General features: G+C 47.6%; 1 protein-coding gene across 3 annotated transcripts; it reads right to left on the bottom strand.

The window, feature by feature from the left end:
• Positions 1-290: 290 nt before the first annotated feature.
• Positions 291-11,795, bottom strand: CX3CR1 (C-X3-C motif chemokine receptor 1). 3 transcript variants are annotated; one of them, XM_074573484.1, is made up of 3 exons: positions 11,512-11,795; positions 10,189-10,260; positions 291-1,521 (listed from the first exon to the last, which is right to left on the bottom strand). In XM_074573484.1, the coding sequence occupies exon 3, from the start codon at positions 1,505-1,507 to the stop codon at positions 443-445; it is 1,065 nt and encodes a 354-aa protein (XP_074429585.1). In that variant the 5' UTR covers positions 1,508-1,521; positions 10,189-10,260; positions 11,512-11,795; the 3' UTR covers positions 291-442. The 3 variants fall into 3 exon arrangements, with proteins under 3 accessions (XP_074429585.1, XP_074429584.1, XP_074429586.1); XM_074573483.1 differs by having other exon boundaries at positions 10,189-10,263; positions 11,512-11,627; XM_074573485.1 differs by lacking the exon at positions 10,189-10,260 and having other exon boundaries at positions 11,512-11,624.
• Between the last annotated feature and the right edge of the window lie 340 nt (positions 11,796-12,135).

The following is a 12,135-nucleotide window of genomic DNA, read 5'->3' as shown; positions in this document are numbered from 1 at the left end:
CTCCAGATCCAGTTGTCCCAGCGTGTGCTGGTGTCTGCTGATCAAGCTGACAGCCCCTCGCTCAGCAGAGCACTTGGGGATGTGCTGAGTGAAGGGGTCCCCCAGACTCTGGCCTTTGGCTCAGGCCACAGCCCACGGAAATCAAGGGAGTTGCCTGCTGGCTTGGATCAGCTCCAGGTCAGGTCCCAAATCCTTAAGGACGGTCCTTGCTCTGATTATTGCATGCTATAAATACTGAGTGCATTGTTGGCACTAAATGTGTATTCAGAAATATATGTATTTTTTTTTTTAACAGTAAGATTTTATTAGGTAGCAAAGCACAGGTGAAATATTTGTTGCAATCTATAACCCCAAAATCACTTTCACGTCAATATATAGCATCAAAACTACACCTCTCAGCGATGGCTAGTCCTGCAGAAGACTTTCTTCTTCACAGAGCCTTTTAGACAAAGACAGATCCATCCTGGTCACTGGTGTTCAGGGTTATGTTGCTGACCACGACGCTTTCTGCATAGCTAGCTGAATAGGTGACCTGGTAGCGGCTGCAGGGGCCACAGAAACACAGGCATGGACAGTACTTTAAGCAGACACGATAGAGGTATTTCCTGAATTTTTCCCCAGCAAAGGCATAGATAAGAGGATTGAGACAACAGTGACTGAACGCGATGGTTTCGGTCAGGTGCATTGCGTAGTCCAGTGATTTAATTTGGTCGCAATTTGTGAATAACTCATAGTGCTTTAAAGTCTCTAGAAAAATCAGTACATTGTAGGGGGACCAAAACAGAAAAAACACGACCACCACAACCAAGATCAGTTTTACGGCTCGTGTTTTTTTCTGATTTTTGCAGGACAGAAGGGTTTTGACCATCCCACAGTAGCAATAGCATATGATACAGACTGGGATTAAAAAGCCAATGGTGTTCAGCTCCACGTTGCAGAACACCGGCCAGATGTTCTCCAGCTCCTGGGGGAACACAGGAATGCAGTCGTTTTCTACCAGCTTGGAGAACACAAAATGTGGCACTGAAACCAAAACCGCTATTGCCCATACTCCGCAGGTTATAAGCAAGCCATGTTTCACTGTTCTGGATTTCAGAGAGTATGTTGCCCGGACAATGGCCAAGTATCTGTCGATACTGATAACAGTGATAAAGAACATGCCCCCAAAGAAACCAATGTAATACAGGGAGGAAACAGCTGTGCATGCAATGGTCCCTAAAGTCCATCCACGCACTGTGTTGGAAGCCCAGAAGGGGAGGGAGATCACAAAGAGAAAGTCCGAGATAGCCAAGTTCAGGAGATAGATGTCAGTGATGCTTTTTTTACTCCCTTCTTTCACAATGGCAACAATCACCATTACATTCCCTGTGAGGCCAAGAGCAAACACGGCGATGTAAAATATTGGTAGAAATATTTTCCCAAATTCTTGGATGTCAGTCTTGTTGCAGGAAAAAGCATGTTCATCGTAACTGTATTCAGCTGTCGTTCCTGTGAATGCTTCTGTCATGATGAATTTTCTGCCTAGAGGCAACATGAAAAGGGAAAAGAGAATAATGTTAGAGAGAGGGATCCAGTATCTGCTATGGTAAAACGCTGCAAGACATGCACGCTTTGGGATTTTCTCACTGTTTGGATTAGTGAGAGTGGTATTACTGCGGAGGTGATGGTAGTTACTAACACAAGTCCAGACTCTGCTGTTACATGTACTTCACTGAAAGTTATCTCTTTGGCGATAAGAAAACACAAATGAGAATTTCAAGGGCTGTCGAATAAGCCCCTGGTTATCAGAAGAGCGTCAGAAGCAGCAGCGAACCGACATCCGAATAACTGAGCTCTGCGGGTGGTGCATGGCAACGTGAGAAAGGCAGATGCTCTCCCCATCTGTTGGGCAGTGCTCCGCAGGAAACGGTACCTCCCGTGTAGCTGTTGATCAGCATATGCAGTGCCTCTCAACACCACCAAGAAGCCCAGTCTCGCCCCACACATTAACCCCAGGGTGGAAATGTGATAAGACGCCCGGTTTGGCCAGGTCAGAGCAGATGCTTGCTGATGTGGGAGGAGCGGTTTGCACTGGGAGCAAGCATACCTTTGAAGGAGGCTTTAAAAAAAAATAAATTGTCCTATAATCAGAAGAAGGGAAACTACACTGATGCTTTTCCTCGAGCACCAAAGCATCTCATGACTGCTCCTGCCTTGGCTGCAGGGTGGTCAGGTTGCAGCCAGGGCTGGTTAGCCCAGAGGCTGCACCCAAAGAGATATGGGGTGCAGGTGTGTGGCCTCTGGGCTCGCTGGTCTGCACATCCAGTAACTCGGGGCACCCCTCGGTTCCTCTGGGCTCCCTTGGGATGTGGTGTTCCAAGTCTCGGCAAAGACTTCTGTTTGCAGGAACCAAAAATCGTAGAGGGGTGCAGATGTTACTGAATTAGCTCTGCTCCCTGGTTGGGGTAAAGAGCTTGTAAGTATCCATTACTTGCTCTCGCTGTAGGAAATGAAGGAAATTGAGTGTGATACGCTGTGCAGAAGCCCAGGGACATGACAACATGGCCAAACCAGCCTGCTAAAGCTAAGACTGAAAGGAAAGGTCAGTGACAACTAAACTGCACCTACCCCCTGGTCACAGTGCCGAAACCTTCTTACTGGAGCCCCCATTGACTGCAAAGAAGGGACTCAGTTCAGGGAGCATAATCTGTCTCTAATACAGACATTTACATCCTCTGTTAGCAGGAGATGTAGTCAATACAGCCAGTGAAGAGCTGTGCATCCGATCCAATGCAGGTCGGGCCAAATCTGCTTTAAGACAAGACAGACTGCTTTCCAGACTCAGCTGACCACGTTGATGAAAACCCAGGATAAGCGTCGATGATGCTCCCTAACGAGCATTGGCACATTACTCAGTGGTAGATGCCGACGGTGTATAACTACTCCCACTTCTGACACTTAGAGCAAAGTGATTGGAATCCCAGCCTACATGTCCACGTTTCACTGACAGCAATAGTTTTCAAAGCCTCTGTTTAAAATAAGCCTTGCAAGACTAAGCATGAAATAAAGATGTCCTGAGGTGTGAGACAGTCCTTGTTTCGTGTGAGTAGTGGTAACTACAACAAACTCCCCCATGGGTGGCTACTGTCACCATAGTGACATTTTCTCCTAATGCCTCATTGCCAGAGGGCCGTTTGTGGTGTGGGCCATGAAGTTCTGGCCTCTTATTTTGTCGTCATTTCTCAAAGAAGTTTTTCTGTGCTAGTTGGAAACGCAGACTTTCCATTTTAAAGTTTCTTCTTATTCTGACGGTTCAAAGACTAGTTGTGCCCAAAGCATTTCAATGAGAAATGCCCACAGTCATTAGAAAACAATCTTTGTGGTTTTGCACAGTAAAAGTAGGCTAGAAGGAGGGCTGTCTCAGCACTGGTAGTTTTGGAGCACGGGCACAGCGGAGGGCAGGCTGTTTGCAGTAGGCAGGCACACCCACGGGCTCAGCGCATCTTGCAGTGCCTTTCCACTTGAGCTGGGAGCTGAGACCACCTCCAGAGTCTTTCCAGACCCTTGCTTGCAGCCCAGTTTAATTCTCCGGCTTCGGGAGTTGCGGTATCTGACAGCAGCAGAATTAAAGGAGACGAATAGGAAATGCTTAGGTGTTGGGGCAGCAGCTGATGGTAGTTGTAAACAAGATACTAATTTCCTACTGGTAAGATAACTAATTAGAGTTGCCTACAGAGATGTGTGACAGGTTTCTTATCCTTTCAAGTGTCTGTCCAGTCATTACTTTGTAAACCCTGAGAGGGATACAGAAATGAGCAGAAGACATCGTACATAATCCAAATATCCCCTCACTTTCTCCTTTTCCATCCTGACACTCCTCTTTTGAGGGTAAACGTACGCAGCAGGTGCCTTTAAAAGGAAAAGAAGTGTCGGGTGTACACCAAGTCTCTTGTACCAAATATGAGTCACTACACTAGCCCACCCAGCTCTTTGCCACCGAGCTGTTATTGCAGCCAGCCATCCGCACAGTGCCAGAGACTCCGTCTTACTCTGTGGGCTGATGTGCTCCACAGCTGATTCTTCACCAACGCACTGGTGCACGGTAGAGGGCTACCAAAATGATTAGGGCTGGAACACCTGGTGTATGAGAAGATACTGAGAACTGGGTTTGACCAGCCTCAACAAGAGGCTTGAGGGGGATCTAGTGAGAAAGTGTAAAGTGAAGCAGACAACTTTCCTTGGAGGAATAAGAGGCAAAGGCCATGGGAAATTGTTACTCACTGCATGGAAAAAATTTTCACTGTGAGGGTGGTCAAACACCAGGACAGCGCTTCAGGGAGGTTGTGAGATCCTTGGAGATGTTTGAAACTCATCCAGCCCTGCTCTGAGCAGGGGTTTGGACAAGAGACCTCCAGAAGTCCCATCCTAACTTTATGGCTCCGTGACAAAGCCAGACAGAGGCCACGATGTCCCTGCAAAATACCCCAGATTCTTCTCTGCTGTGTTCCAGACACGTCTCTCCTGGTGTGACAGGTAGGAGTCATCTCATGCACAAAAGAAAAAACTAATGGATACCTGCCCCTATCCCATTAACATCTTTACTAACTGTGCAGGCAACCAGAGAGGTGCTGTGTGAAACCCCCTGATCTGGAGAGAGGGAGCGCACATTGGTTTGCTCTGCACTCTGAGAGCCTCTAGCTGTGCTGGCCTTTCCCATGCTGGCTCCCTTAGTTCACATCTAGAAAGACAGCTTGTTCCTCTGGAGAGTTTTCATATGTGTCGGTACAAGCCGCTGTGCTCTGTTAGGGGCAGGGAGGATTTCACATGCATAAGAAAACGGAGGTCCCACCACAGGGTAGCCCTCAGGTCTGGCTTCAGCACAGGCTGCTCCCACTGGCATTGCCTGGAGAGAAAGCTGGGCATGGGAATGGCCACCTTCTTCACAGGCAAACATTTACACGGAGGTGCAGGATTGACTCCTGGCCTTACTGAAGCAAAGAGGAACATTGCTTGGGCTGGGATTTTTCCTGAAGTACTTTTTGGTCAGGTAATCTCCTCTAGCTCGCTGATGGAGATCATTTATTTCTACAGTAGCAAATTATTTCCTTTACCCCTGGATGGGTGGTTGCAAAGCCCGTGGTACCTGTGCCAACGGGAAGGGCGAGATCCTGCACTGCACATCTTGGTGGGGCAAGTGAGAACTGCGCTTACTAAAATGACATCGGCATCTGAAACTGCTGCCCCAACCCGTGGCTTGTTCACTCTCTAGCTCCTGGATTTTGTGTATTACCAACCACACACTCGTATCCTCCCACTGCCACTCATTCTGCGTATGCAATGCTGCCAGTTCTTTCTGAATATTTAGCTCCTCTTTGCTCAGCTTAAGCTGATGATACTCAACAGGTGGGCTCCAAACTCCAAAGGGCCCCCCAGAAAAGTCCATGCCAGATAGGCATAATGTGATGAAATTTTATCACACTCTAAAGCAAGGAAACACCTCTGCCCACCCTTCCTTCATCCTTCCCTGACAGGTATTCTCCATCAGCCTCGCAAAGCCCACCGCAGCACACGCTATAGTCCTTCTCACTGTCAGCTTCAACCTAATTTTCTCTCTTGTGCTTACGATAAATGTTCGCCTAAGGGACAAAGTTAACTGAAGAGCGTAGAGGACCTTGAAGGAGGACTGCGGGCCTGCGAGGTCCCTCCACCAGACATTTTCCCTTGCTGAGTACAGGAAATTGTAGATTCACTTCTGCTTCTCATGGAACTGCTCGACCGCTTTGCTCCCTCTCCAGATTTCCCCAGCAGTTTTACACCCTGCTCCCCACAAACACTTCTGCTTTTAATCACGTTTATAGCTGTCTAAAAAACAATAGTCTGCAGGACCAAACCCCTTGTTTCTCAACCCAGCTATTCCCAACAGCCGTGTGTGCTATATGCAGTACGTAGGGAAGTGAAATTATGAGAGACGCACAAACTCCTCTAAGCAACAGAAGCTGCATTTCAGCCTTCAAAAGAGCATTGCCATCGGGCTGGGTGACACACTAGCCAAGTCCTGTTCGTGCCTCTGATCTTTCCAGTCACCACCCTTGGTGCCACGTTACAAGCTTTCCTGCCGAGAAGAGGGGGTCTGCGAGCACTTTGCCTCTCCGTGATGCTTCTGCTGTCACCGAATGAAAAGAAGTTAAAAGCTATAACCAAACCCAGGCCTCCACCAGAGGGTCACACTTCAGATCTGCACAGCATACTGATAGAATTATTTAAGTCTCGGAAAGATTTTCACACCTTAGTCAGCATTTCTGGGTGAGGCTCTTACATTGCTTTTCTCATGTGAGCGAAACACATTTTCAGGGCAAGCTGAGCGGGCTGGAGCTTCACACCGACGACTCAGCTGGCTCAGGGAAGCTGTAGGCTTTGTGGGAAGCCCTGTGAAACCCTACGGGTGCGTTATGCCTTTCTCACCCTTTGATCTGAGCTGCCACCACCCTGCCCAAATATAAACGCTTTCGCTTTTGTGCATTTGCGACTACACCCATCTGCCTCTCGATGGCCAGTGATTCTCGGAAAGACAGTAGGGATGTCCTTGGGTACCTCCCAATTAAATGTCGTAGCTGCTGGTGGCACTTCTAACACACACAAAAGAGAGATTTAGGGGAATTAAGCAGAACTGGGTGGAAACTAACAGGAGAGATGTGAGTCTTAATAGCACTCTGGATGAAACTCTTAACCAACCTGGCACCAAGCAGCTACCATGCAATCACCAGATTGCCACAGACACCTCTAACCATGGTTTGGATGATATCCAAAACAAAACTTAAGACTTACGGGCAATATGCTAACCAGAGATGGGGCTCGGTTTCTAGTCCTAGACCCAACTGGCTCCAGTAATTCACTTAGCTTGTCTTTCAAAGCAGGGCAGCTCCATCCTTAGGGCACAGTCTCCGGAGTTGCTTGGGATCGTGTCAGATAGTCGAGGTCAAAAGCAGGCCCAGCCCAGCAGACGCAGCTACTTTAAATCTTAAATATGAGTCTTTTATTCAGTCCTGAAGTGGGCCAGTGTTCTCCCTGTTCCACCCCTATGGGTGCTGGAAGCAGCTGACACAATGCCAGTCTTTGAAAGCGGGAAGCAAGGCAGAAGAGCTAGTGTAACCTAACCCTTAACCTGGGCAAAATAAAATTTAAGCAGTAAAGGGGGAGAGGGCAGCTAGTGCCACTCTGCATGGCTTCATAGAAAAGAAGCTTTAGTTTGGACATCTGATGGCTTTACAAGCTTCATAAAGAGTACTGCGTGGGAGAGCTGGAGCTTTGACTTGCACTGCCCGCTTGTTTGATTGACGCATCTCGCCAGCCCAAAGCAACACGAGCCCAACACAGCCTTACAATGGGGTTTGGGCCGGTTAGCTGTCAGACCTCAAAAGCCGGCCATCTGTGGACGAAGCCTTCCCAAACTAGGAATATTGCTTGTAAAAGGTCTGCAGTAACTACGAGTTCAAAGCCGAAAACTCTTCAGTGTTTTCCTCGTTGGTCTGAAACCAAATTTGGAATCATTTGGCAAGGGGGAATTGATAAGAGTTAGAGAATTGGACAGTGATTCAGTAATCTGAGTAATCTGGGGCCTTCTGGGATGATTCATGTTGGCTTTAATGTAGCCCAAAGTGACACGCCTGGGAGTTAAACAGGGCAGACTGTGTCTCAAGAGCGGGGGCGCATCTGCTGGGAAACCTGACTGCTGATACGGTCGGGTCGACTCTGAAACCGAGCTCCCAGCCAGATGTCACAGCAAGAAAAGCTGATGCAACCCTCGGGTGTCTAAAGACATGCTAAGTGGGAAGGAACAAAAGAAGGAAGTCTTCACCGTTGCAGAGCTTGATGCCGGGGCTGCCGGCATACTTTGGTAACACTTGATTTCATTTTTGCTTGTGCTAATAATCTTGCTAATTCAGTGGGATTAGCCATACCATAAACCGATGCATTCAAAACAGGAATTCAAACCAGAAACATGCAAGATAGAAATCTCAGTGGATGTGGTGTAATCCCAGATGCACCCCTGCTCCCACAGTCCTTCCCTGATGACTTTAAGGTGAGGAAATTCCTTTCTTTGGTGTATCGTCTTTCTTTTGTGATTTATTCTCAGATTAGCTGGACCGTTTCTGTGGACAGGCAGAGTTCTGCAAACTCAAGAATTGCCTATCGATTTGGGTGATGTAATTTATGGAGCCTCCCCCCCCCAACCCAAGACTTTGAGGATAAGTTTTTTAATAGCAAGTAGTGATCTGGACTGCTTCGTTATTGGATTTTCCAACTCAAGGTGGAGTTCAAGGTGCAGAAGCACGATGCTGAGGCTTTCTGAAAACTAGGGCATTTAAGGTGTCCTAAACAAAGGACCCAGAAATAGAAGCCAATCAAACCACCACTGATTAAGATAAAATATAAGCCTGAATATTGCAGAGGCCTGTGGTTCCTTTACAAAAGCATTTAGGTCAAAGAGATGAAAAAAACGCCCCTTCCCTGAACCAGTTCTACAGTTTTTACACCACCATCACAAACTACATTAGAAGCAGACACCACTAGCTGGAGATGAACAGCATGTAAATCTAAAAACTTAAACCAATAGTTCTGGGTAAAAAAAAAAATAAAATTGAAAAGATCAGACTTGGATCATGGAAGGCAGGAGGGGATAGTATAGAGTCCAAAATCCCCAGGATCTCTCTCACCTTCACCTAAGGCTTTATAGCATTGGAAAGTGCTTTCTCAAAGATGCTCCAAGCTAACCGGGAGATAACAGCAGGGCAGCAAGTAACCAGGGCTACAGTTTCAGCTTAAGCCATCGCATCAAAATCAGATGTACTCTGATTTAAAAAAAAACCACCAAAACACAGTCTCTGCCAGCGGTGAGGGCTGCACCGCCTGTGCTTCAGAGCAACCACAGAGGTGTTATTTTGAACAAGATCTCGCTCTTGCTCCATCAGTGCATGGTCCAGCTGGCTGGGCCAGTGGCCTGACTCGGGCTGGTTGTGCTGCTGTCACAGCAAAGCGGACACAGGGGACTGAACTCCCATGCCCTGGACGAATCCTGCCTCCAACGACATCCCTCCGCTTGCTGGCTTTGTCGCCCCGCCAGGACATGCCCGCAGGACCTCCCCCGTGAGCCATCTGCAAGGGACAGCGGGACCGCAGCGGTGTGTGGTTTGCTGGGGCCATGGGAAACCCTGCCAAACCCCTGGCAGCTCACCCCTGCGGTTGCTGGTGTATTTATAGCAAAAGCTGTAAGCTGAGGATTTTAATGGTTTTATTCCCTCGACTCTGGAGAGGACAAAGCGCCTCTGAAGCTGCCAGGGTGGCCATGCAGGAGACTTGGCGTCTGCACGCTGGGGGTCCCACCTGCTCCTTAATGGAGCAGAGCATAGGCTCAGGTTTCAGGGCATGATCTGTAAAGGCGCTTGAGCCAGTGAAGATGCAGGTAGTCACATCGAGGCCTTTCCCCGGGATTCTAATCATTCTTCTGAATGGGAACTAATCACTGGGCCGTGGCAGGGTGGAGGGGGGCTTCTGAAAATACCACAAGGAATCAGTCTGAACCTCTGGCGGTCAAAGTCCCTTTAGAAATCGGGCCCTAAGGAGGTCATATCCTTAAATATCCATTTCAGAAATGAGTTATGCATTTAGGAAATATGACCTGACAGTATGATCAGACTCCTGCATCCCCCCTGGATCTTAAAACTGAGGTTCAAAAATTGATGAAATGGTTCTGAACGTTTCATCCATGCCTCTCAGGGTCAGATCCAAGGGTCCTCTGCAGAACCTCTGCAATCTGAGATGGTTCCCCGGCAGTGTCCTGCCCCCAGGGACCAGCCAGAGGATGGGCAATTACATAAACGGCGTGAGAATCATGTTGAAGAGCAGTATTTATTTTTGTCCTCGCAGGGGCTGGGGAGCACTTTAACTCAGCTGCTGGGGGGCAGTGGCAGAGCTGGGGAGGGACCAGGCTTCCTCCCAAGAGCTGCCGGCAGAACACTGGGTGTTTGGGGCTGTCATCTGACTGGATGGTGATGGCCAGGATCAGGATTTCCCTGGAAAATCTGTTTCAAAGGTATTTCCCCCAGCCTGTTAGTTCCCCTATTTGCCCTTTCTGCTTGCACAGTTGCTCGTGACACTTTTCTATCTTTTTTAACATGTGTAGTTGAGTGGTTTGCCCGCTTTTTCTCTTACCTGCTCTTTGTCAGTATTTCTTTCTCTCAGGCCTTCCCTTCTTAAGCGGCATTCAAATTTCTTTTGTATTTTCTGCTGAAGGGACAGTGAAAACAGACAACTGTTTGTAGCTGTGTGCACTGTTTGTGCTTGTTTACTGTTACCAATTGCTCTGTCTGTCCTCTCAGCAATTTTATTGCGGCACCTATTTACTTCCTGCCCTCTCTTTTTGTTATTAATAGGCTCACGTTGCCTCAGCATTCTTGAGAAATCCGAGATGGCTCTCTAGAAATGGGAGAGTTGTTAAATCATCTTCTCCATCCTCAATTTAGAGAGCAAAGCATATTACGCCTTGACTGTGTCGGGATGAGATTTAAGTCCCAGAGTTGCCAGCTCCTTCCTGGGAAGATCACGTTTACTATGTGATTTACTCTCAATTTACTATGTGCTCTCATTGGTCAAACTTTAGCCTTTTCCTCTCTGTTTTGGACTTTTTCTGCACTGCCCAAACCCTTGTAATTCATTGCAGTCATTGTCTTTTATTCCATCGCCCGGTTCACTGCCTCTGGCTGTGCTGCCTCTAACAAGGTCTGCCCCAACAGACCAGATTTGGGGAGCCACTGTTTCTGGATCTGTGTTTATGTCATACAAGCACTTAAGAGGCTGCCGCCACTGTATTACTCAAATGTCTCATCCAAACCAGCAGACATCTTTGTGCAACATCCTTCCTATGGAAAGCTGAGTCACAAAGAAATTCAGTAATGTGGTCATACAGAAAGTTGGGTTTTCAAGTGTTTTGACTGTCTGTCATTCCCTTGCCGGTCTGTCAGCATCAAACACTTTCTATTGTCTCTACCAGATTTTGTGTATTGGGCTGTCTTTCAGCGTCAGTGATGTTTGGGATGTTGGTTCACTGACCAGAACTAAAAGCAAGCAATGACGGTGAGCTGTGAAATCCCTGCAGACATCTGACAAAAAACATCTTATGAAGTAGAAGGGCTGCATCTTCTTAGTCTTCTGGGCTAATGCTGCACACTAGGCATCTATTAGCATTTTGCTTTAACCTTGAGGACCGCTAGCCAGGGTGACTATTTCTCTTACCGCAAGATGCCACAAATAATTAGTCACCGAGAAAATTTCTCTGCCCTGGTCCGCTTCAATTAATAAAAGTGTTCCCCTTTCTACTTTCGCAACTTGTAAACATTACCCACACCATCTTTACCCAAATTAAATATCATTTAGATTCCAAGCACTAAGCAGTGAAGAGTTTCCTTAAGTTCATGAGACACCATTTCTTGTCATCCTGCTCTGTCAAATTATAGCTAAAATATAATCGTCTCTTACCTTAATTCATAGCCGCATTGAAAACCAATGTTTTCTTCAAGCCGAGCTTGTTGTTTGGGTTTAGATGTATATTTCCTCTTCTCTAGTGCTGATGCCTACCCTATGAAACGTGTGAAGTTTGGCAGGGCAGCTTCCTGGGCTGAGCTTCAGGGCTGAGCTGAGAAAGTATTAATGTGCTCTGCTTTGGTCTTGCTGGCGCCTTTTTGAAATTGTGAAGCAGGATGCGGCCACTCGGAGGAGCAGAAGTGCTTATGGAGGGCAGGATTTGCACAGGAGACAGAAGTGCCCGGGTTGCTTCGTACTCAGCTTGTAAAAGCTCTCACCCTCTTGGTTCCTCCTATCCCATGCAGAATGAGGTATTTTTGACTCCTACCCGATGGTACAGTGTAGAGAGACACAGGTCTGGTACAAGAGATGGGACATTGAGCCGTGGGGACACAGGATGCAGCAGGGGGGAGTACGGGCACGGGGTGGTAAAAGATGGGGCACAGGCTGGCACTGGGGACCCCCACAGCTATACACACAACTCGCTGGTGGCCAGTTAAGAAAATGCAGACCTGGAGCTGAAAAACCTGGTTTTAGCAGTAACAGACAGAATAAAACCAGTATCTAACGTACATAAGG

Source organism: Larus michahellis, chromosome 2 (genome assembly GCF_964199755.1).
Source record: "Larus michahellis chromosome 2, bLarMic1.1, whole genome shotgun sequence".
NCBI lineage: Eukaryota > Metazoa > Chordata > Aves > Charadriiformes > Laridae > Larus > Larus michahellis.
The sequence above is the reverse complement of the archived record's forward strand: the minus strand, read 5'-3'. Positions and strand labels throughout refer to the sequence as shown.